We start from the raw sequence: 26,137 nt of genomic DNA on the forward strand, positions 1-26,137 counted from the left end.
AGAATTCAGAAGGTTCAAAGTGGCTTAACCTCTCTCACATTGTGTTTCTTTTAACCAACCAGTTCTGTTGTTGGTAGTGGCCACTGTTAACATTTGTTGTATAACCTACTAGAAATAACCTATGCTATACATAGGCATATATTATATGACTTACAACATTTTGCCATTTTTTTCTCCCAAAGTATGCCATACATGCTGTTCCACAGAAGATCTGTCTTGGTGGTTGTTCTGTACCAGTGTGGAGGGAACTGCTTCATTCTTCTATTTAGCACTATACTGTGTGGCTTTACCATACTTCATCCAACCAGTTCCAAATTGGTGGATATCTCGGTTCTTTCCAATCTTTTTCACTCTAATGCTGCTTGTACATGTCATTGTGTACTTCTATATAAAGTTAAAGGGTGTAGTCATTGAACATTTTGATATTTGTCAAACTGCAGTCCTTAGAGATTGTTTTATTTTATACTCCCATCAACAAATTATTAGAAGATCTCATCAATACTGTTTTCAAACATAAGTAAAAATGTTGGTTTAGTTTGCATTTCTGTTGTGGTTGATCATCTTTTGATATATAGTTGACCCATGAGCCATTTGGGGCCTTGTCAGGGCAGTTGACATCCCCCTCTCAATCCAGCATGGTTGAAAATCACATATGACTTTTGATTCCACCCCCCAAATTAACTACAAATGGCCTGCTGTTGACCATCAGCCTTACTGATAATATAAAGTTCGTTAACACATAGTTGAAATGTTATATGTATTTTATATTATATTCTTACAGTAAAGTAAACTAGAGAAAAAATGTTTTTAAGAAAATAGTAAGGAAGAGAAAACATATTTATAGTACTGTGCTGTATTTGTAGATACAGTAAGTTTACGCTGTATGTTTATAGGATGAATCATCTGTCAGTAACAATATCAGTATTGTCTTAAATGATACAAAACATAGTAGATGTTATACATATTACTAACACTAGACATTAGAAATGAAAAGATAATGTGAAAAAGAAATTCATGTTTATTTACAAATATAATGATTTATGCATTGATAACAAAGAAGCAGCAGTATGACTGCTTTATGGCAGCTCAGTATAATTGATAGGATTGCTTCACAGTAGCCTAACCTATATACTAACAAGTGAATCGTTACAAAAATATTTTATGGCATACAGTATTGCAGTCATATTTATAATATAGCACTAGAAATATAACTTGTGATTATAGGCTGATAACAGTTTCCCCAATTATCAAAGAGAGGCATACAATAGCTACATAACACTTTGAAAGCAAAGTTATAAAACAATAAGAAAACTAACTTCTGGGACACCTGGGTGGCTTAATTGGTTAAGCATCTGCCTTTGGCTCAGGTCATGTTCTTGGGGTCCTGGGTTGGAGCCCCACGTTGGGCGCCCTGCTCAGTAGGAAACCTGCTTTTCCCTCTCCTGCCCGTCCGTCCTGCTTGAGCACGCATCTCTTTCTCAAATAAGTAAATAAATCTTAGGAAAAAAGCTAACATCTGATTAATTTTGTGTTAAATATTGCTCACCTATGACTATATAAGCCTAGGCTAAGCACTTCTATATAGTCTTACATAGGACGACTACTTAGGCAATGATGATGACAGAGAAGTGCTTCAGACAGATCTTGCCATGCAGTTACTAGATTTTCACATGGAGACATTCACATATACACAATATATAAGTTTATTATCTGTACGGCTTGATGATTATATTCATGAAGTGGAAGTGGATTGTCATAAAGGTCTTCACCTTGTCTTCATGTTGAGTAAGTGGAGGAAGAGAAGGAATCGGTCTTGCTGTCTTGGGTGGCAGAACAGGTGAAGGAGTTGGAAGGGGAGGCAGGAAAGACAGGCACATGTGGAATAAGTTTACTGAAATATGTTGTAACTTCTGACATTTTTTGCTTTTTCATTTTTTTAAAGACTATTTCTATATAGTACCACTGTTTGCTTTAGTTTCAGTGCTAGTATGCTAGAAAGGTCCATGTTGTAAAAGAAATCAATAGCAGTCTTAAATAGTCAGATCCTTTCTGTCAGGTTGTCTAATATCAATTTGTTCTAGGGCATTGCTTCTTCTGTAGCTTCTTTCTTGTCATCTGGCACTGGTTTGGAAGCATTCATCTTCATCAAGTTGTCTTCTGTTAATTCTTCTGGTGTGATGTTTATTAGTTCTTACATTTCTCCAAGATTCAAATGTTGAAACCCTTCACCTTTTACCTTTTTTGTCATGTACGTAAACTCTTCCCTTATTCCCTTGATTGGCTCTGTTGTAAATCCTGTGAAGTCATGTACAACATCTGGACATACTTTTCTCCCCCAGGAATTTATTTAATACAGATGGCTGTCATGGCTTACTACAATGGCATCCTTAGTGGTGTAATCCTTCTAGACTTTCATGATGTGTTCTCATCAGGGTTCTCTTCCATAGTGTTGACATGGTATTCTTTTCAAAGAATACCATGTAATGAGTTGTAAAGGTTCTTATGACCGGTTGATCTAGAAGTTGATTATAGAAAGGTTGTGTTTGGGGGTAAGTAGACCATTTGATGCCCTTAGTGTTGAGCTCATGGGGTTCTGGGTAGCTAGAGGCATTGTCCAGTATCAAAGGAACTTTAAAAGGCAGTCCCTTGGGAGCCTGTGTGGCTCAGTCAGTTAAGCGACTACCTTCGGCTCAGGTCATGATCTCAGAGTCATGGATGGAGTCCCACATTGGGCTCCCTGCTCAGCGAGGAGTCTGCTTCTCCCTCTGCTGCTCCCCCTGCTTGTACTCTCTCGCTCTGTCTCCCTCTCTCTGTCTCTCTGTGTCAAATAAATAAATAAAATCTTAAAAAAATAAAAAAGGCAGTCCTTTAGTGGGAAGGTATTTCCTGACTTCAGGGACAAATCATCAATGGAACCAATCCAGAAAAAGGATTCTTGTTATCCATACCTTTTTGTTGTACAACCCAAAGACTGGCAGCTGGTATCTGTCTTTTCTCTTCAAGCCTTGGGGGTTAACAGCTTTATAGATAAAGACAGTTCTTACCATACACCTGACTGCATTCGCACAAAATGGTAGAGTTAGCCTATCCCTTCTTGCCTTAAATGCTGGAGTTTATTTTTTTCTCTTCCTGACTAATACACTTCGTGGCATTTCCCCCCCCCCCCCGCCCCCGTCCCCCAGCATAGGGTCCTTTTGTCTGAATTAAAAATCTGTTCAGGCAGATATCCTTTCTTCTCAGTGATTCTCTTGATCATGTTTGGGAACTTGTTTGCTTCCTCTTGGTCAGCGTAAGCTGCTTTTCCTGTTATCTTGACATTTTTTAAGCCAGTCCTCTTTCTAAAATTATCATACCATCCTTTGCTGGCATGAAATTATCCAGCTTTAGATCTTTCACCTTCCTTTTGCTTTAACTTGTTATATAATGACTTCACTTTTCTCTTGAATCATATTAGGCTCTATAAATATACCTGCCTTATAGCAACCCTGCATTTTCAATATGAGATAAAAAGGTATTTTGCAAAAAGTATAAGGGTTTCGCACCTGTTAGCATGGCTGCAGCATTGGCTTCACGAATTTTCTTTTATTGCAGTGGTTCTTTATGCTGGATTCATTTATCTTGAAGTAACAGTCAAATGTGGCTTCAGAATTCAAACTACAGTGCATGTCAGGCAGTTCAGCTTTTTCTTGTAACATAATGACTTTTCTTTCATTCTTGGGAGCACTTTGTATGGGTCCGATGATGTCACTTAAGATTTACGGTGTTGCCTAAACAATGAAAAATACGCAAGAACTGTAAAAGGTCACTTTGTAGTGCAACATGCTATTTACTGGAGAGATGGACTGCTTACACAGAGATAGGTAGTATCACACAGTGTTTTAAGCAGATACTAGCAACACTTGGGCTCATGTTAGTTGCAACAGAAGGTGGTTTGGAATTATTGTACAGTAGTACAGTACATACTACAATTCATCTTGTGCAGTTATAATTTGATACTGCATCTTTCCATTCATTTATATTTCCCTCAACTGCTAATGGTGTCATGTGTGGTCTGTTATGTATTTCTGCGCATGTTTTGATCAAGTCTAACTTTTTATCCTTAGTGTGTATTTTATGGTAGTAAATGATAAAATAGACTAGTATTTACATATATTTTATGCATTCATGACATAATTGTTTCTTAGTTTTTTTGCTATTTCTTGGATACATGGTTTGTCTATGAGTTTTTTCAATTTGTCACAAATCTCCAAAAGATTTTCCAGTATATATTGAAAAAAATCTGCCTATACATGGATGCGTGCTTTTCAAATCCATGTTGTTCAACGTTTAGCTGTGTTTTAAAAGCATCTGTGTTAAAATAAATAAAAACATCTATATTTTCATTTCTTTGAATTGTCTGTTCATGTCCTTTGCCCTTTTTTTTGTTGGACTATTGATCTTTTTCATATTGCTTTATAGGAACTCATTAGAAATAGAGGAAAGTTGCCCTTTAGTATATATTTAGCAAACATTTTTTTCTCTCTTACTTTTTTTTTTTTTTTAAAGATTTTATTTATTTATTTGACAGACAGAGATCACAAGTAGGCAGAGAGGCAGGCAGAGAGAGAGAGGAGGAAGCAGGCTCCCTCCTGAGCAGAGAGCCCGATGTGGGGCTCTATCCCAGGACTCTGGGATCATGACCTGAGCCGAAGGCAGAGGCTTTAACCCACTGAGCCACCCAGGCGCCCCTCTCTCTTACTTATCTTTGACTTTCTTATATTCTTTATTGTGCCAGAAGTTACTATTTTCACATAATTTTTTTAACTTTTTCTACTCTCTAACCTGCCTAAACACCAGAATGGTTGGTACCATGCCTAAGAATTCAAATTAAATGAGATCATGACCTAAGCCGAAGGCTGCGGCTTGGATCTCAGGGTCCTGGGATCGAGTCCCGCATGGGGCTCTCTGCTCAGCAGGGAGCCTGCTTCCTCCTCTCTCTCTCTGCCTGCCTCTCCAACTACTTGTGATTTCTTTCTGTCAAATAAATAAATAAAATCTTAAAAAAAAAAGGAATTCAAATTAAATGATAAAACACCTAGGAAAATATACAGAAGATAAAAACAATAATTCTTTTGGATATTCTGCTTTTAGAAAATTCCCTGGACTGATAAAACAGGAAAATCAGCAAATATCATAATACCAAAGGAGAAGGAGGTTTCTTTCAAAAAGGAAAGGAGGTTTCATAGTTTATCTGCTTGAACTAGCATTTCTTAGGAATCTACAGTGTGTTTGTGATGGATATTGTCTTTTTAAAAAAAATTTAAATCAATTAATTAACATATACTCCATTATTCATTTCAGATGTAGGGTTTAGTGATTCATCAGTATTTCTTAATACCCACTGCTCATTATATCATGTGCCCTCCTTAATGTCCATCACCCAGTTTCCCCATTCTCCCATTCCTCTCCCCTCCAGCAACCCTCAGTTTGTTTCCCATGAGTAAAAGTCTCTTACTGCTGGAAATTGTCTTAAAGGGGATAAGCTTTAGTTAATTTAGAGGTTAGGAAAGATAATGGTAATAACTAGTAGAATTAGGGAAGAGATCAAATTTAGGAAAGGCGAGGCCATCTAGGAAGTATTTCCCTAGCTATTTTGCTCTTAAGCTTCCTGACCACTTCTCAAGTTGAGTCAGATTTCATAATCTCCATTCCTTGTTGGAAGCAAGTCCCAGGGATTTAGCCTGATTTCTGCTTCATTCCCTTCTTATTTATTTTTGGATCTTTGTGATTTAGTGTCTGCCAAGACTGGCTGTGAAATAAGATAGTTTCCCCATCCAATCCCTTTCATTGTCCTTGAAGATAAAACCTTTGAAGATAATGGTTCGTTGCTGATCACAATATGTGCACCGATAAGGGATTAAAAAAATAACAAAAATGGGGAAGCTGAAAAATACAAGGATCTATTTCTAAGTTCTTGCCATAATGGGCTGGAGTTTTGGATTCCCAAACTGAGATGGTGAAAGGATGGTCAGCTGATATGTTTTACCTTCTGATTTTATTCTCACTGGTCCTCTGCCATTGAGATTCCTCTTCGGTCTGAGCTTTTGTTCCCTGAAGGCTATATTAACTTCTTCTTTCATGTTGACAAAATAGTCTGTTTTTAATTTCTGTGTAGAGCTAGTCAGCCAGAGCAGGAGGTAATCTCTTATTTCAGATGTAGCCTATAAACTTACTGGATTGTACTTTCTTCCCTTTTGTTTCAAGGAATAGTTGTCCTTTTTTTCCCCTTCCATGGTTCTTCCCACTGCTTGGCTGACATCAGAATTTACTTTTATTCATATCTTTGATGTTTATATTTGGATTGTTTATTTGTTTTTAGGTAAAATTTGGAAATACCACCTTTAAAACAGACGTGTATCTCAAGTCTCTCAACCCTCAGTGGAACTCAGAATGGTTTAAATTTGAGGTAAGTTTTTAATTTTTTATATTTTTAAAATATTTTATTTATTTGAGAGAGAGCACAAGTGGTTGGGGGGGGGACAGACAGGGATAAGTAGACTCCCTGCTGAGCAGTGACCTGAGCCCCAAGCCCCTCCCCTGTCCCCCTTCCCCGGTTTGGTGCTTGATCCCAGGGTCCTGGGATTATGATTTGAACTGAAGGCAGATGCTTCTCTGATTGAACCACTCAGCTGCCTCTTAAGAAAAGTTTTTAAATAAAACTAAATAAAAAAAGTTTTTTAAATAAAACTAAACACAAAGAGTTTTTTTTTTTTTTTTTTGACATGACCCCTTCCCCCCAGGAATGATAGGAGGACCTTTTATTTCAGGTATAGTAGTTTTCCTACACCATAAAAGATGACTTTCCTTTTTGCTTAACTAGGATTATTAAGTTCTTAAAAAAATAACATTATAGTTAAGAAACTACAGTGTATGAATCCAAGAACACAGATTTGAAAAAAAAACCCCAGAATCCATTGAAGTATATTATTGCTGTCATATTCTCTGGATTTTAGTATATACCAAAAACCACTTACGAATAGTGTACAGATTCAGTTCTTTAAAAAATTACAGTCAAAAGTATACATTAAAAAAATGCCATTTTAACCAATTTTAAGTGTAATTCAGTAACATTGATTACGTTTACAATGTTGTATAGGCATCACTACTATTTCCAAAACTTTTTAATTACTCCAAACAGAAACTACTCATTCAGTAGTAACTGCTCCCTCTTCTAGTGCCTGATAGTGTCTAATCTACTTCCTGTCTCTTTGAATTTGCCTGTGTTAGACACAAGTGAAATCATTGTGATATTTGTCTTTTTGTGTCTGGCTTTCACTTAGCATAATGTTTTCAAGGTTTATCCGTGTTGTTATCATGTATCAGAATTTCTTTACTTGTTATGGCTGAATAATATTCCTGTGAGTGTGTGTGTGTGTGTGTGTGTGTGTGTGTGTATGTATCACATTCTGTTTATCCATTTATCTGCTGATGGACAGATTGGGTTTTCACTTTTTGCCTACTGTGAATAATACTGCAGTAAACGTTAGTGTACAAGGATCTGTTTAAGTCCCTGTTTTCAGTTGTTTTGAGTATGTGCCCAGAAACAGAATTGCTGGGTCATATGATAAATTGTATGTTTAGCTTTTTGAGGAACTGCCAAACTGTTTTCCGTAGTAGCTATACCATTATCTATTTCCACGAGCATATATGAGAAAAATCTAATTTTTCCACATCTTTGTCAAGCTTTGTTATTTTCTGTTTTTTAAAAAAATCATGCCATCTTAGTAGGTGTGAAGTGATGTTTATAGTGTAATTTTTGTCATGGATGAGGTGATGTATGGTTTTTTTATGGTTAAGGACCATTTACATTTCTTTTACTTTGAACTACCATCTCATATTTTAACTCCCCAAAGAAGATACTTAGAGATGACATTATGGAGGTAGACTTCACAGGTCTTGGTGACCAGCTTACTGTGGAAAATGTAAATGTGATGTGGTATGTCATTGGTTTTGATTTGCATTTCCCTAATGACTAATAATGTTGAACCTTTATTCATGTGTTTATTGCCTGTTTGTTTGTCTTTGGAAAACTGTTCAAGTTCCTTGCTCATTTTTAAGTTGGGTTTTTTATCGTATTAATAATTTTCATGATAGTAGGACATTAGTATTTAAGAACATTAATTTCATTTTATTGATGATGCAGTACCATAATTTTTAAAGCTGCAAAGTACTCAAATAGCTTAGGTAACTTTAAAAGATATTTGTACTTTCCTGAAATAAGGGATTTTTATAAATGTTAATGAGATTTAGCAACTAAAGTTACCAGCCATTTCCCTTAAAAATTTACTAAGTTTACTATTTTGGCTAGTACTTCTAATAACAGTGTATATTGTGTGAAAGATGTTCTTAAACTTTGTTTTGTAGTTAACATTAATTATATACTTTTTTAACCTTGTCATTTGCGATTGGCATTAATTTATATCTTGTGAACTCTCAAATATCATGAACAAATGGATGTTTAGTTTTCTTTTATCTAAAAGAAATACTGGGCCAGGTAGTATAATGATCTTTTGGAAGCTCCATGTGATCATTTGGGACCCAGGATCCGTTTGTCTTTGTTCTTCGTCATCCATAGTCTGTGGCTTCCATATTCATGATCACATTAGCCTCCAAGTTAGCAGCTGGAGTTCCGGTGGTCACATCAATGTTCTAGGCCTGTAAGAAAGAGCAGGAGAGGAGGTGGGGAGTTAATACATATTTTTCAGCTGAGCGAGCACTGTTTGAGAAGTTTTTCCCTATCCTATCTAGCTCTATATAATGATTTATGCTTATATCTCAGTAGTTACGAAGGAGGGTGGGAAATTTAGTCTTTTATCTGGACATATTGCTGTGTAATTAACATTTTTAAGCACTTAAAACATTTATGAGAAAGCCTTACTTTATAATTTTTCATGATTTGATATTGGCTCAATTAAATCTATGAAATATCCTTAATTACCTTATTAAAATTAATTTCTGAATTTCTCTCTTCAGATTATTTATATTATTAGCTATCTATATATATCATAAACAATTCTAGTCATTTAGTTCTAATGGAGCCCTATAGTGTCAGGGAAGGAATACCTTAATTTACAAGTACATAAGATAAAGGTTCTCATAGGTAAATGTATAGGTGGTTAAATAAATGTACACAAAAAATGTTATTAATGGAGGTGAAAATTGGAGGGATGTGTTTGGGGCAGTGGTTAATGGCTTAGTTTATGACTCTTTCCCTTTTACTATATATATAGGGAATACCGTAATATGGAATGCCGTTGATGACATATGGTTCAGAATGGATTGGAAATAAGAACTATTATTTTAACATTACACTATCGAAATTTTCAAATATGCATAAAAGTAGGCAGAATGCCTATCCATCATCTACATTTACTTTTACCTATACATTGTGCTGTTCTTGTTTTACCTGTTACATCACCCCCTACTTGGAGGGTGGGGTGACAGGAATATATATATATTTTTAAGGTTTTTAGTTATTTGATAGAGAGAGAGCACAAGTAGGCAGAGTGGCAGCATAAGGAGAGGGAGAAGTGGGCTCCCTGCACATGGGGCTCTATCCCAGGACCCTGGGATCATGACCTGAGCCGAAGGTAGACACTTAACTGACTGAGCCCCGACAGGAATATTTTAAGGCAAATTCAAAATATTATGCAATTTTATCCATAAATTTTTAATTATGTCTCTCTTATTGAGAGGTATCCCCTTTTTGAAAGCAAATCATCCAGTCACATTATTATATCAGTGATATCAACAATAATTCCTTCTTGTACTTTAATTCTTAAAATAATCTTCAGTGGTTAGATTGTTAGTCTAAAATCAACAAGAAATTAAATGGAATGGGGAAAGGCATAATATTTCATAATTAAGTTTAAAAAATTAACCAGAGTATATGGTTTGTAGAGATACCACTTGACCAGAGCATATGTAAGGAAAATAGAGATTTTAGTGTACTACAAACTCTGTCTTAATGAACAATGTGGTATATGTGCTGTAACAACAAACATTCGTAGACTGCATTCAAAAAGTATAGTATTTTAGTTGCAGGAAACAATAATCCCTTTGTATTCCATCCTTACAGATACCTGTAATATTGTGTTCCATCTAGCCACCACATTTGATGAGGAGTACTGGCAAATTAGAGGATGGTATGGTATCCAGAGGATGGCAGCCAAAATAATGAATATGTCTTCCAAAGGGAGAAATCTTTTTTTGCCTCATTCTTTGCCTTAGTCAGTTTGGCTTGCTGTAACAGAATACCATAGAGTGGGTGGCTTAAACAATAGCCTTTTATTCTGACATTTCTGGATGCTGGGAACTCTGAGACAGAGTACCATCATGGTTTTATTTTGCTGAGGTCCCTCTATCTGGCTTGTAGATAGTGATCTTTTTGCTGTGTCCTTACATAACAGGGAGAGAGATCCTCTCTCCCCATCTTCACTTGTAAGGATCCCAATCCCGTTCGTAAGGACTCCACCTTTATGACCTAATTACCTCCCAAAGACTTCATCTCCAAATATCATCGTATTGGGGTTTGGGACTTCCATATACAGATCTTCAGGGGACAGAAACATTTAGTTCACTGCATTCTCCATTGTAGATCATTTTTAGCCAGTGCTTGGCATGTGATAAGTAATTGATAGTAAGTAAAAGGAGAGAGTACATTTATTTCACTTACTTAGTTCATGAGCTTTAGTTGTTTTTTTGTTTGTTTGTTTGTTTTGTTTTGTTTTTACCAATAATATGTTAGTTTTCCTACAGTTTTATTCTGGGAAATTGTCTTTAGAAATAAATGATGGTATCATGGTGCTCATTAGCATCTTTGCTCTCCTGTAGATATTGTATGGACCCTGTTATGACGTTCTTTAAGCATTTTTGCTGGATATTATATGTAGAGTAGTAAAACACAGGATTGTATGTAGAAACAGAAATTAAGCACGGGCCTGGCGCAGAATAAAATGTAGAAAAAGAACTTAAACATGCAGCCCAACACGGCCTGAACTCATGGTGCTGAGATCAAGACCTGAGCTAAGATCAAGAGTTGGATACCAACCAACTGAGCCCCCAGGTGCCCCAAACAATACTTTTTTTCCTTAGAAATTTGGCATCTTTTATAGAAAAAGGGATTATAACTTTTGTGTGTGTGTGTGTGTGTGTTAATTCCTTTACCTTTGTGCTTAGAGATAAATCTGTGTTGTTTTTCTATAAGTAAGTCATCATTTACATTTGGTATATATGTATATTTATGGTAATGAAGATTGAAAAATAAAAAGATTTAATTTTAAGGTATACTTTCAGGTGGACGATGAAGATTTACAGGATGAGCCTCTACAGATCACAGTTCTTGACCATGATACTTATAGTGCAAATGATGCCATTGGTAAAGTGTACATTGATATTGATCCCTTACTGTACAGTGAGGCTGCAACAGTCATCTCAGGATGGTTTCCAATATATGATACCATACATGGTAAGGAGTATATTTTAAGAAAATATATCATGATTATTAAAAATTATCCATAGAGACTTCTGCGCTACATTTGTGGTTTTAAAAGATGTATATGTAAGAGATATATATATATTTTTAAAGATTTTATTTATTTATTTGTCAGAGAGAGAGAACGCGAGCACAGGCAGACAGAGTGGCAGGCAGAGTCAGAGGGAGAAGCGGGCTCCCTGCCGAGCAAGGAGACCGATGTGGGACTCGATCCCAGGATGCTGGGATCATGACCTGAGCTGAAGGCAGCTGCCTAACCAACTGAGCCACCCAGGCGTCCCAAGATATTTTCCTTTTAATAGAGAGTCACAAAGTATTGTTGGTGAAATTGTTATTTTTCTGAACATAATTTGAAGTAATCCCTGCTAAATTTGTACAATAAAGAAAATAAATGCATGATTTAAAAATCATCTTACAAAGGTACAGTGGAATTTTCTGGAGTTTTTATGATATATGATATCACTGCACATTGAATACAGACCAGAAATAGAATCTAACTGTATTCCATGAAGCTAAACATTATAGAGAACTAAAAAAATGTAAGTGCTATTCTCAGTACTAGTTTTTTGTTTTTCAAAATTAGTTATTTTTATAAAAATGTTTATAGTATTAAGTAATTACTTTTTAAAATCCCCAGCTTTCATTTTCATTTTCAATTTAATTTTTAATCTTTAATTTAATTTGATTTAATTTTTTAAAAAAAGATTTTATTTATTTATTTGACAGACAGAGATCACAAGTAGGCAGAGAGACAGGCAGAGAGAGAGGAAGGGAAGCAGGCTCCCCGCTGAGCAGAGAGCCCAATACGGGACTCCATCCTAAGACGCTGGAATCATGACCTGAGCCAGAGGCAGAGGTTTTATCCCACTGAGCCAATCAGGCACCCGTAATCTTTAATTTTAAAATTTTTAAAAAGATTTTATTTATTTGAGAGAGAGAGGGAGAGGGAGAGAATGAGCAGGGGGTGGAGCAAAGGGAGGAGAAACAGACTCCCCACTGAGTGGGGAATATGATCCCAGGACCCTGATATCATGACCTGAGCTGAAGTCAGAGGTCCAACCGACTGAGCCATCAAAGTGTCCCTCTCACTTTTAATTTTAATTATAACATGGTAAATACTGACATATGATGCATATAAACAAAAACTCCTTGAAGTTCTCAATAATTTTTGAGATTATAAAGTGGTTCTGACATCAAAGTTTGAGAACTGTCAGCCTGAAAATGTGCCATCTTTTTAGAATGGCAAATGGACCCATAAGGAACTGGCAAATGTTTCTCTCTATAGTCTAGCATCTTTCTGCCAATTTTTCATATTTGACCTGGCAATTCTGTTGATAGTAGTTTTATTATAATAAACAGATTTATGGCAAAGTATATTTATTGTGGTACATTCTATTATTATTTATTAATATTTATAATGCTAAAATAAATTGGAAAAGAAGATTTACTTAGATAAGTTAGAGCATATATAGATCATGAATTGTTCAGCCTGATCAAAATGCATTTTTTAGAGTAGAATGGCATAGCAAAATTGTAAAATTTTGTAAAATTCAGATTATAAAACATTACTACTATAGGATGATTACATATTTGTTTAGAAAGAAAAGAATTGCATATGTGTGATATCATATGATAAATTGGCAGAATACATGATAAAATGTTTGTTCTTTTTTAAAAAAGATTTTTTTTTTTAAATTAAAAAATAGAGGAGGGAGAGAGAGAGTATGAGGAGGGGCAGAGGGAGAGTATGGGGCTCCATCTCAGGACCCCGAGGTGATGACCTGAGCTAAAACCAAGAATTGGACGCTTAACTAACTGAGCACGCAGGTATCCCACTAAAATGTTTATTCTTGGATAGATTTATTTCTGAACTACAATCCTGTTTTTGCTCTTTTGCTTTATTCTGTATTTTTTATAATATAAGTGTATTATTCTTGTAGTCAGAAAATAAAATCCAGTAGTGTATTACCAATAAAACACACCACTGGAGAAATAATCAGAGTTAGCTTAGCTTAGATTAAAGGCAATAGCAGTATGAATGAATGAATTATATTTATATATTTTATATATATATATAAAATATATATTTATATATTACATATATATAAATATTTTATATTAAATGCTGTTTATATTTGGTTTAATGTTTATAGACCCTTTGTTAAGAACATCATCTCATTATTTTAGTAGGTCACTCTTCTTAGAAGGCCTTCAATAACAATTTGATTGACATGCAGTCAGGACAGTCCAGTAAAAATATTTAGTAATTGTTAGAAATAGAGACCGGGTCATTTTTATTTATTAGGGCATATTCTGAAAAACCCTTATTTTTGGAATTTATTAGCTCATTTTAACTTAATATATTCATTGAAAAGAATAAAGTTTTTGTGTTAAATCAGATTCTTCGCATTTGTTGTTAAGACCATTTAAGATCAGACTTCTGATCTTAGCTGTACTACTTAACTAGTTATTGACACTATGCAAATTATTTAACTTTCATTAAACTTTAATGTTTTCCTCTATAACATGAGGATGGTATACTACAGAAATTACCTTACTGGGTTGGTGTGAGATCTATGAGATACTACACGTAAGGCATTTAGAACATTATCTGTGCTCAGATGTTACCGTCATTATTGTCATCAATTCAAATGTGGCTCCTTTGATTCAAATAAGTAGAGACTTATTCATTTTCTAGTGTGTATATGTACTTCAGAATATGTAATAAACTACTTAGAGTAAAAATAATTAGGAAAGTATTAGCATTGCTATTATGATTGATGTTATTTTAAAATCACAAGTTGGCATTCATTTGCTGGATTATTTAATTGTGCTTTATTTTGTTAAGGTAAAAACTTGGTTTTCCTTTTGAAATTTTAGGTATCCGTGGGGAAATCAATGTAATTGTCAAAGTAGACCTCTTCAATGATTTAAATCGATTTAGGCAATCGTCGTGTGGAGTCAAATTCTTTTGCAGTAAGTAAATGCATTTTATTTCACATTTAACAGGGAATTTAATTGTCAAATATAGTTAATCAAATTAATACTTCAGAAAGTTAATGGAAAACCTATTATACTTTGGTTTTAATACCTAAGAGAGAATTGTCCATTTTTCAGAAACAATTACTGTAGCTCTGGGGACTATTTATTTGATTTTAAAGTGAATGAAATCTTTCTTACAAGTTCTTAGAAATTTTTGTTAGAATAGTCCATTGGGGCACGAGGTGTACATGGTTATCATGACTACGAGGTTGGAGGAGTTTGTGGAGCAGCAGGAAGGAGACCACCCTTCCTGACCTTACTCTGGCTTATACTCTAGCCCCTACTCCAGACTCTGGAAGAAATCACAGTAAACATTGCTGGTAACAGTTGCTTACTGCTGGTAGAATGACTGGTGAAGATTTTGGGTTTTTTCCAGAATTTCAACAAAGAATCCATGTATTAATGAAACAACTTAATCTTTTTTACTTAAATCTTATGTTAGTAATATTGGGCCTGAAGGTGAGAATTGATTGCAAAAGAACTGCGTAATAATACAACTCTGAAGTATCTAAGAATGACTGGAAACAAGTTTGAAAATGAGGGTGGGATCTGTTTTACAGGAATGCTAAAAATTAATTCATCCTTACAGAAATGAGATCGGAGTGACTGTGGTCTGGAAATGCAAAATGTGATAGCATTTGCTACAGTCCTAACTGAAAACCAAAAAACTAAGGGAATATACCCAAACTTACCTATACCATATGGTGATTAGGAGGAGTCTTCAGTTCATCTAGGCCACATGCTGAAGGAAAATCACTGCCTTGTTGCATTGTGTATATGTAAGCATGATATTATAAAGAGTTAAGTGATGCACTATATCTGAACAGTAGCCTGTGCTACCTTGATGTCAGCTGGTTATCAGTAGTCAGCAACAACGTAGGGGGAGATGGACTTGTACTTTCACAATCAATGAAAACAAATCCCATGCTCTCTAATATCTACAGTTGGGAAAACAAACTTGATGAGGCTACGTGTGTTAAGTTATATAATCAGATTAATTCAGATAGACCATGTAATACCATCTGTACTAGGTAATACAGATATGGAGCCATTTGTGGTGGGTGGACAGGTATATTTTGTAGAAGTCTGCAGTAGTCTTAAAAAGCATTATTATCAGACATCAACTTATGGAGAGGCTTACAGCTTTTTTTTTTTTTTTTAAGATTTATTTTTTTGAGAGAGAGGGGAACATGCAGATGGGGGTAGGGGCAGAGGGAGAAAATCTTCAAGCAGAGTCCACACTAAGCAAGGAGCCTGATTTGGGGCTTGATCCCAGGACCCATGAGGTCATGATCTGAGCAGAAACCAAGAGTTGGACCCTTAACTGAAGCGAACACCCAGGTACCCCATAGGTTTTCCTCTTCTACCAGTAGGTCAATCTCTGTGAAAAACAAGCTCTAAAGTAATTTCCCATATTTATCTTAGTAATTTCACAGTGATGAATATTGCCAATTAAAGTTTTCTTTTACAAATTAGAACAAGTTGCTTTGTTAATATGTAGAAGATATGACTATATATATATATTTTTAAAGATTTTATTTATTTATTTGACAGACAGAGATCACAAGTAGACAGAGGGGCAGGCAGAGAGAGAGGAGGAAGCAGGCTCCCCACTGAGCAGAGAGCCCGATGCGGGACTTGATCCCAGGACCCTGGGATCATGACCTGAGCCGAAGGCAGAGGCATTAACCCACTGAACCACCCAGGCACCCCTAGAAGATATGACTATATTAAACTTTGTGTAACTGTCAAAAAAGAAAAATCCAGTGGTATTTTATTTTTTTACCTTTATTTTTATTTATTTATTTTTAAGATTTTGTTTTTAAGTAATCTCTACATCCAATGTGGGGCTCAAACCCACAGTCCTGAGATCCAAGTGTCGTACGCTCTACTGACTGAGCCAGTCATGCTCTCCTCCAGTGGTATTATAGTATAAGACATTGTTAAGGTAAGAGCTGAGCACTGTAACCAAACATTGTGATGCTATCCAAAATTAAATAGGTATCATCTACAGATATAATCCCTCAAGTGCCATGAAATATGGGCTGGCATTGGGCAGATGTAGGCAGTCACAGCCAGCCTGGATTAACTGGGTTGAAAACTCCTAAGTAGTTGAGTTAGCTTTAAGGCATGGATATCTATTTTAGGAGACTAATTTGGGATAGGTGTTCTTAGGTTCTCCCTTTTTTTAAAAAAATTGTTTTGCTTGTTTTTCTTTAGGTTATCCCTTTTTTGGATCTAATTAGATCTTATTTTAAATCTAACGACATTTGGTATTATTTATATTAAATGAGTTTGTTAAATAGTATAGTGACTACTGAACCAGTTGGCCATATGGCCATAGATTATTGGAGGGGCACCTGGGTGGCTCAGTTGTTGAGCGTCTGCCTTCGGCTTGAGTCGCTGTCCCGGGGTCCTGGGATCGAGGCCTGTGTCAGGCTCCCTGTTTGGTGGGAAGCCTGCTTCTCCCTCTCCCACGCCCTCTACTTGTATTCCCCCTCTTGCTGTGTCTCTGTCAAATAAATAAATAAAATCTTTAAAAAAAAAAGATTATTGGCAATTGCAGGGCTGTATGACTCCTCAGATTGTCAGAAAGGTGATGGTTTTGACTTTTGAGGCTGCACTGTATGCTGTAAGGAAGAACTTTTTCAGAGGGCTTTGAATAAAGTTTTTTGTATTTATTACCCACTCTGTACTTATTTATACAATGATTACCTAGCTGACATTCATTTTGGTTTTTTAAACTTTGTATTGAATGCTATCTAAGGTTGTCTCTGGCTGTTTTCCAAATTATAAAAATATAACTTGTATCTGCTGTTTTTACTATGTGAAAAACAAGAGGTCTTAATTAAAGAAAATGATTATTTCTAAGAACAATATGGAATTTAGAAGACTGATTGGAAGTATGACTATTATAATTACATTGAAATTAACACAGTAAATGTGTTCTTGTATTATGTATCCAAAAGGTAAGAATTTAATTGTACATTTTTTAAAAAATTGAATTTAACGTTGTTATAAATAGAAGCATAATAGACAATTTCTTTCAACAGCAACATCTATTCCAAAGTGCTATAGAGCTGTAATAATTCATGGTTTTGTAGAAGAGCTTGTGGTCAATGAAGACCCAGAATATCAATGGATTGATCGAATTCGTACACCAAGGGCATCAAATGAGGCCAGACAGAGACTCATTTCTTTAATGTCAGGTATTTAAAAGAAATAACTTCATTACTGATACACTTAATACTGTTAGATTTTTATTTCCTTTTGACATGCTATGTGGAATTTTACAGTGAAGGCTATGAATTGCATATGACTGATTCTCTACCCTTGCCCAATCTTTCTGAATGTACCACGTTGACATCTTATAAGAGGAAATCTGAACCAGGAGCTTATATTTCCTTCTTAACTAGGCTGTAAAAGGAATTTGTGCTCACGAAGTGGCATAGTGGAAAGAACCCTGAGCAAGGAAGTAGGAAACTGGGTTCTGGTTTTCCTTTCTCTAGCATTTATTTATAGTCAGAGTTTAGGTAATCTCTCTAATGTTTTTTGTTTCCTTTTCATAGTTCTTCTCTGACAACATGTTTTAGCTCCGTGTACTTCTTCCTGCCATTCTTACCCCATTACTTTTCTTTTTTTCTTTGAAGAACTTGTTTTTCATTTAAAATGTATATGTACATATGTGTGTATATATATGTATGTATGTATATTCACATATGTATATCAGACAATAAATGAGTATAAATGTTATATTTAATAAATATAAATGTTATATTTATATGTAATAAATTTATGTTTTTAAATATAAAATATAAAAACATTTATATCATATTAAAAATATATCAATTATACTTTAATATTTATAAATCACTATAAATATATTTATACTTACTATAATATATAATGTCATTTAATCTATTAAATAATATATCTTTTTTGTTTACCTCTGTATTTCTAGCACTTAGAAGAAAGAAAGAATGCCAGGCACATAGTACACAACCAGAAATTATTTGGTAAATGAATGCATGAATGAGTGAATCTTAATTTTGCTGCATCTGTAAAATGCAACTAGTTAATGTCTTACCTCCCTGAAATTAGGAGGCTAGAGCAGATAATCTTTTAGGTTCTTTTCAAGTTCTAAAAATCTATGATTTTTTGACTTTTTTTATTGCTACTGTATCCAGCTTTATATTATGTAATGTGAAGATCTAAAGCAGAATGCATTTTCTTCCCTTTTTTTGCAGGTGAACTGCAGAGGAAGATCGGCTTGAAAGTGCTTGAAATGAGAGGAAATGCAGTCGTTGGGTACTTACAGTGTTTTGATCTGGAAGGTGAATCTGGGTTAGTGGTACGAGCCATAGGAACAGCATGTACACTGGATAAACTAAGTAGCCCAGCAGCATTCCTTCCTGCATGTAATTCCCCGTCCAAAGAAATGAAGGAGTAAGTATGAATCAATGAGTCGTTCTTATGGAGCTTTTTCTCTTTTACTCTTATGTTTTCATTTGATTTGAAATACTCTAGTAGGGTTGTTTAACATACATTTTTTAATATGGTGATTTTTTTTCCTATGGTAATTTTTATTATCAGAGATGACTATGAAAATCTGAAGCTTTAATCTATTTAGCTATTCCTAATAATTTATTTATACTTTCTTAATATGAAATTCAAGTTAAATAATATAAAGCTAAACTTATTTCAGATCTTTAGGCACTATATATTCAGAACATTTTTACTTATTCTTTGGGGAATGCTTAAAACCCAGTATTATACCTTATAATCCAATTTTGCTTATTATTAGCAACATAGTATAGAAAAGAGAAGTATAGCAGGAAAGATTGACCCATGCAGGGGTCTCATGCAAATGTCTACAGAGGATCGTTTATGTAAATAAAATAATTGAGTATAATTAAATAGGGAGTACTGAGGATTGTGTAAAGCAGATGTTGGCAAACTTTTTCTGTAAAAGGCCGGATAGTAAATATTTCATGCACTAGCCATATAGTTCCTGTCTTTGTTTATCAAAAAAAGGAGTTTGCTGTTCCTGAGCTAAAGGAATTTAGGCTCATACATTTTATAAAAACTGAATGTGATTCAACAAAACATTTTGGTTGGCTGGATTTGGCTTATGTGATACCATTTTTGTCTAAGTCAGAAGATATTCAATGTGGTGGGATGGTGCTGTCTACAGGAATGTTTAAAATGAAAATTTTCTGTCATGTTGCTTGGGGTGTGGGGGCAGATCCTGGTTGGGAACTAGAAATGCTCACTGTTGTACACTGCAAAGGGCGACTCTGTACAATGAAGACTTGTTCCATCCTAAATGCCAGTAGTACTTCCATTGAGACCCACTGATTTAGAGATTCTTCTAGATCAAGGGTCAACAATTTTTTTTTGTAAATCACCAGAAGATACAGGTAAATAATAATTTATTTAGTCTTTGCTCATGACTGTTCAGCTTTGCCATTCTAACATGAAAACAGCCATTGACTATGCAAATAAATGAGTGTGGCTGTGTTCCAATAAAACCTGATGATTTACAAACCAGGTGCAGGATGGATTTGACCTGTGTAGATGTCCTGTATCATCAAGGAGTCAGGATTCTGTAATCAGAAAACCTGAAATGCTTCCCGGATTAACAATAGTCAAGAAAGGTTGACTAGAAAACAATCACAGTCTTTTTAAAAAAAATTTAATTCCAGTGTAATATATAGTGTTCTATTAGTTTCACATGTACAATATGGTGACTCAACTTTTTTTTAAACAGTATTTTTAAAAATGAGATTTTCCTCTTAAGCTTATTCTGTTTAACTGTTTCCTTTCTGTTGGCCTTTAGTCATGCAGATTAAATTCTAGTCATGAGAGAGCACAGTATTATATATATGTTGCCTGATTTTATTGGAAAGTACCTTGGCAAGTGAAATGACTTGTTTTAAATAAATCGAAGAGTGAATTTGCTCTATATTCCATTTAAGATATGTTTTAAAACGATATGAACTGCCTTCTGCCACAGGTAGAGTCAGATTGCAGGTGTAACTTCTTGAGGGATTCACTTTTTATTTTCTTTTTCCACACCAAATTTAAGTAAAGACTTGAGTACCTCCTTCTCATGCCGTCCTCCAGCTTTATCTAAGTTGCCTGAAGGGGCCTTGCTTTTGCAGCTGTGATGTCTGAGGGTTTCCTCTTTTCACTAAATTATTTAGTAGAAAGAGAATATTATATTGTCTGTTGATGTCTTAAAATGATATAGTGATAGTAATGGAATATGTTTTGGCTACATTTAAGAATAATTCTGTTAATGTAAATCTTCTGGGATTGTGTAAATATTCTGCTTTTCAAATTTTGCTGTAGCCTGTTTGCCCCAAGTTGTCAAATAGTCACATCTTGAAGAATTTAAGTTGCTTCATTAAGATTTTCTGAAAGACATCTTACTACCTCAGTCATGCTATTGAAAAAACAACAACTCAGTACTTGGGCTGCTTTATCTCAGCCAGTTTCTTTGTATTTTTGATAATGAATCAATTTTGGTTGCTAGTTTAAATTGTTTTATAATTCACTGATTATGATTATTTTGACATTTAGTTACAATATTGATTCTGGACAGGAATTTGATAAAAGGTAGTTTGGATTATGTTCCTGTCTGAATGAATTTAATATTAGAAATGCCACTGGTGTATTACTGCAAGGTAATCTTTCATGCAAGAAGACTGATAAGAATTAGAACTCCAAGAATACATATGATGATGGTCCATTATATTTGGATTTTAACTAGATGTCATAATTTGAGGCTTTTACAATGTTCATTTTATTTTATTCATTTTATTTTACCTTTATTAATACTATGTTCTACTTCATTTTTTTTTTTCCACTTTCAGATATTTAGTATAATGAATGATTTAAATCTCTTTGGTATTTCCTTGCTGAATTATCTCGATGGTAGAAAGTGCATTTAAATAAGACGTACTGCTTCTCTACTTTGAAAAAAAAGTACTGTTTAAGAGATGTTAGCTCTAATTTCTCCTCTGTACAGTACTGATTCTTAGAATTTTTAACTACATTAGTCACTTCAACAGAGAAAGAGAAAACAAAAACGAAACCTCACTCTGTTGTTTGTATGCAAATAGGTCACCAATAAGGTGTTTAATTTTTAATCAGTTGTATTAAACACATTTTTATTTTAAACTAGCAACAAAAACAGAAATATTGCCCTATCATAAAACCAGTGATATTTTCAGAAAATAGTCTGTAGATTCTGTGAAGGACCGTTATTGCCCGTCAATGATAGCTCATGTTTGAACTTTGACAAATTGTGATTGCTGGGAATGTTCACTGGCCAGTAAAAAAGAAGAGGCCAGGAAAAGTTGAACTCTTGATCTGCTTTAAAAAAAATGGAGATACGGTAGTTTCTCAGTGTTTTCACATATGATTCTTTTTCCCTCATTCTTTTTCCCTCAAAGGCACTGCTTAGTGAGATAATTGCTAATATGAAGTACAGGATTCTTAGTTGTCTAATATGCTGTTTTTCCCTACCCAGTGTAACTGTGCCCTTTTAGCAGAATTTTTCATGAAAATTTAAATATTATATGTGAATATATATCTATGTGTATGTGATGAAAATATGTCTATACATCCACATAGATATAATCTATTGCAGGGTGTCAGTTGATAAAAAAATTTCAATTCAGAATGTGTTTAATAGACTCTTTAAATTTAAATAATATATTCTATTTGAGAGCCACACAAAAATTATCTACATTGTTTTTTATTAATGTGTTTTGAAAAGCAGTGTCCCCTTGTTTTTTGTGTGTGTGTGTGTTTTTTTTTCCCAGTGTAATCTGGAAAGCAATATACTTGGAGTGCTGAAATACTGGAATGTTTATATTTGCTTGGATCCATTTAGTTTATTTTTCTTTATGCTGTCATTTTCATATTCTTTAGTACCACTATCTTGCTATTATAGACAGAAACAGCTCTGTTAAACTTTCTTTATAGAAAAATATAATTACATGAATTCAGTTTCAGAAGCAGCATAAGAGCTTTATATTTGACTATTCATTTTTATGAGTGTTTTGTCCCCGTGTAGTAAACTTTATGGTGATCAAAAATATTTTAAAGCAACTCAGAATCCAAATCTTAGTCTTTCTTATTTAATGCCACTATTCCTGTTTTTCTTATTCACAGTCCTAATTATTAATCTGATCCCTTAAAACTATACCTGTATCCTAACAAGTTAGTATTTAGCTATTCTTTTTAAATTTCAGTCTGTTTTTTTGCATGTTGGGGGTTAAAAATTCCTTTCCCCTAACTAAAGCTCCTTTGAAATTATTTTAACATAACTTTGCTATCTGTTGTATGTATTGTTTTCTTTTCTTCCACTTTGACTACAAATTCCCTCAGGTCTCCGCTGGTTCATCCTCCAAGCCATGGATGCCGCTCGACTCACAACAGCCCAATTCACACTGCTACTGGCTCACGACTTACTCAGAACTTCTCTGTGTCTGTTCCCACTCTCATCTATACTGGTACGAGACTGCTCAGACTCCAGAGCTGGGGAAGGCAGGCCACAGGCAGAGTGGCTGTAAAGGGCAGGCAGGCAGGTAGCATAGTGTAGGCAGGTGCCACAAGTCTTTGCTTCCTCCTTTTCTTACTTGAAGTCCAGCTGCAGTGAAGAAATCCAGTATGTAGCCACCACAGAGGCTCTCACTACTCTGAAGTGAAAGTGTTCTAGCTTCCAAAGTCTCTTCCATAGATCCTGTAAGAACCCTATCTTATGTATGCATCCTGTAAGATTTAGGAGTATCCTCCAGTATGTGTTTTGCCATTATTTCTGCATTTGGTTAGAAATAAAATTGATGATTGGATTCTAAATGAAATAGCTGTCAAAGCTTCTGATTTTCTTATTTTATTTATGTACAAAACCTGTTACATAGTAGGGTCTGTTTTATTCTGTGGAAGAGAGCTGTTGGAAAACAGGTAAGCAACTCTTCTGCATAAAATGCAATGGTTCTGTGTAGCTATATTCATTTTTCTCTCTGCTGTGTTTTTAGCTGTGGCACTCTTGATGCTATAGGATAAGGAAACATTTTTCTTTTGAAGATATCTGTGTGTGCAAATATAAAAACTATTCTGAATATTTGCACACACCATTTGCAGCATCATTTTTTCTTTGTAACTTAAAAAAGCATTGTTTATTTGAAAGTATTTTCAGTCATGTATTTATTTTTTTTGTTTACTTTTCCTTTTAATATTTTTTACTCCCTTAATCTGTCATTTCATGCTTCTTTGCTTATTTACTTGGCTTATTAACTGTTTCAGTGCAGATAATTATTTATCTGGAGAATGATGAATGGTTAAACAGCAATTGGTTGTCTTTGGCCTCATACCCAGCTCCACACTTAAGAAATGACTGCTGGCCCTGCCCAATACTTTCCTGGTGTTTGGATCATGCTGCCTTCCGTCAGGTCCTTTGGCACATGATTGCTTAATATTTCTCCACCTTCTTCTGGCAGGATTCCCTTCAATGAAGATCCCAATCCCAATACTCACTCATCAGGACCCTCAACCCCTCTGAAAAACCAAACTTATTCCTTTTCACCTTCCAAGTCCTACAGTCGACAGTCCTCTTCTTCTGACACAGATTTGAGTTTGACACCCAAAACTGGTAAGGCGCTTCCACCCACCTTTTTCTTTTTCTTTCTTTCTTTCTTTTTTTTTTTTTCCAGATTTGTTTCTGTTCTTTATTAGCTTTCCATCCAAGGCTTTCCTCCTATTTTTGGCATTTAAGTTAAAAGATAATATGAATACTGATCATTTTCAGTTACTACCATTAAAATATGAAAATTTCATATAGCTCAGAAATTATCTTGTTCAAAGATCTGTATTTATTGATTTAATCATAGTGTAGATATGAAGTCCAGAATTTATTTTTGCATGTAGACATTTTTTCATTTCATGCTCATATTATGAGGAATAATATCTTAAAGCTTTTGAATAGAAGATAACATTAGTAGCTTGCAATCCAATTCCTCATGTAGTAGAAACATTTTCAAATTCATTTTTCTTTCTATTTCTGAATTTAATTCTAAGATTTTATTATGAAAAAGTTTTTAGAATTGAAATGGTTATATTGGAGTACATATATCTATTAACTTCTTGCTATTTCAAATGTTTGGTTTTGCTAGTCTTGTTCTCTAGGTTAGAAAGTAGCATTTTTGCTTTACTTATTCTTACATATTTCTCAATGTATGCAATTTATAGTTTTTCCCTCTCCTATTTGTATTTTTGATGAATAATTTCTGTGAGTTTTTATGAATGTTTTATGATAAAAATTGTTTAAAAAATCAAATTATTTCATTACTTCTTAAAGTAGAATTAAGTTATTCAGATCATTAAGAAGAGTAAAATGTAAAAAGTTAAAAAGTTAGTAGTTAACAATTTTTATAAATATTGTTTTTGTCTATCAGTTTTCTCTCCAGATTGATGAAAACATTTTGCATACCTCCTGTGTCATTTTATTATCTTTAATATCTTTTGTGTGTTACACAAGAAATTTATAAAATGATCCCAGATTTTATGAAAACAATGAAAAGAAATCAACTCTGAAAAACCAGTGCTAATTCTAAAGAAAGGGAATTAAAAAGAAAGCCTGTAGATTTAGTATCTATTTTTATAAATGTAGTCACAGAGTGAGAGGAAGATAATTATGGATACCTAATTTTTTGAAGACAGTAGCTTTATTCTTTATTTACGTATACATAATATGCGTAACGTTTAAAAATCATGAGATTTTTTTTTAAAGATATATTTATTTTATTTTATTTTATTTTATTTTTATTTTTTTTTTTAAAGATTTTATTTATTTATTTGATAGAGAGAGATCACAAGTAGGCATAGAGGCAGGCAGAGAGAGAGAGAGGAGGAAGCAGGCTCCCTGCTGAGCAGAGAGCCCGATGCGGGACTCGATCCCAGGACCCTGAGATCATGACCTGAGCCGAAGGCAGCGGCTTAACCCACTGAGCCACCCAGGCGCCCCTAAAGATATATTTATTTTAGAGAGAGAGCACGTGCAAGCCCGCAAGCGAGTGTGCGCACATGATCATGGGATGTGACTGTAGGGAGATCAGGGAGAGAATTCCAAGCGACTCCCCGCTGACCACAGAGCCCCACGTGGGGCCAGTCTCCTGACCCGAGATCATGTCCTGAGCTAAAATCAAGAGTCGGACACTCACCGACTGAGCCACCCAGGTGCCCCAAATCATGAGATACTTGATAGTAATTGATGCTATTTAATGTGGCATCTTAACCATATTTATACCATAAAAACTGAACCATTCCAACCATAGTGAAGTGTGTGTTTGTTTGTTTATTTATTTATTTAAATAAAGGTTGAGATTCTGGCCTCCAAATTCATGCCTATCAAAACAAGAAAGACTTAGAATAGTATTAAAGAACAAGTTTTCTTTCTTTCTTTTTTTTTTTTTTTTAAGATTTTATTTATTTGACAGAGAAATCACAAGCAGGCAGAGGCAGACTGAGAGAGAAGGGGAAGCAGGCTCGCCG

The 26,137-nt window shown here is 34.6% G+C and overlaps 1 protein-coding gene and 1 pseudogene across 20 annotated transcripts in view; both read left to right on the forward strand.

Annotated features, from left to right (window-relative positions):
- C2CD5 (C2 calcium dependent domain containing 5) overlaps window positions 1-26,137 on the forward strand; it is a 97,227-nt gene that overhangs the window by 8,183 nt on the left and 62,907 nt on the right. For 16 of the 20 annotated variants that reach the window (XR_004286892.1, XR_004286893.1, XM_032347685.1 and 13 more), the window contains 6 exons: window positions 6,359-6,445; window positions 11,335-11,506; window positions 14,414-14,509; window positions 17,629-17,784; window positions 18,823-19,021; window positions 24,088-24,239. Coding sequence is in view for 18 of the 20 variants with exons in the window: in XM_032347685.1 (XP_032203576.1) it covers window positions 6,359-6,445; window positions 11,335-11,506; window positions 14,414-14,509; window positions 17,629-17,784; window positions 18,823-19,021; window positions 24,088-24,239 (862 nt within the window). In the remaining 2 variants the exon portion in view is untranslated. Of the gene's footprint in view, window positions 1-6,358; window positions 6,446-11,334; window positions 11,507-14,413; window positions 14,510-17,628; window positions 17,785-18,822; window positions 19,022-22,975; window positions 23,101-24,087; window positions 24,240-26,137 lie in introns of all 20 variants that reach the window. The other 4 variants (XM_032347674.1, XM_032347679.1, XM_032347677.1 and 1 more) reach the window with 1 other exon arrangement.
- Window positions 14,516-15,756, forward strand: LOC116593415 (annotated as a pseudogene).

This window comes from Mustela erminea, chromosome 6 (genome assembly GCF_009829155.1).
Source record: "Mustela erminea isolate mMusErm1 chromosome 6, mMusErm1.Pri, whole genome shotgun sequence".
NCBI classification, from domain to species: domain Eukaryota; kingdom Metazoa; phylum Chordata; class Mammalia; order Carnivora; family Mustelidae; genus Mustela; species Mustela erminea.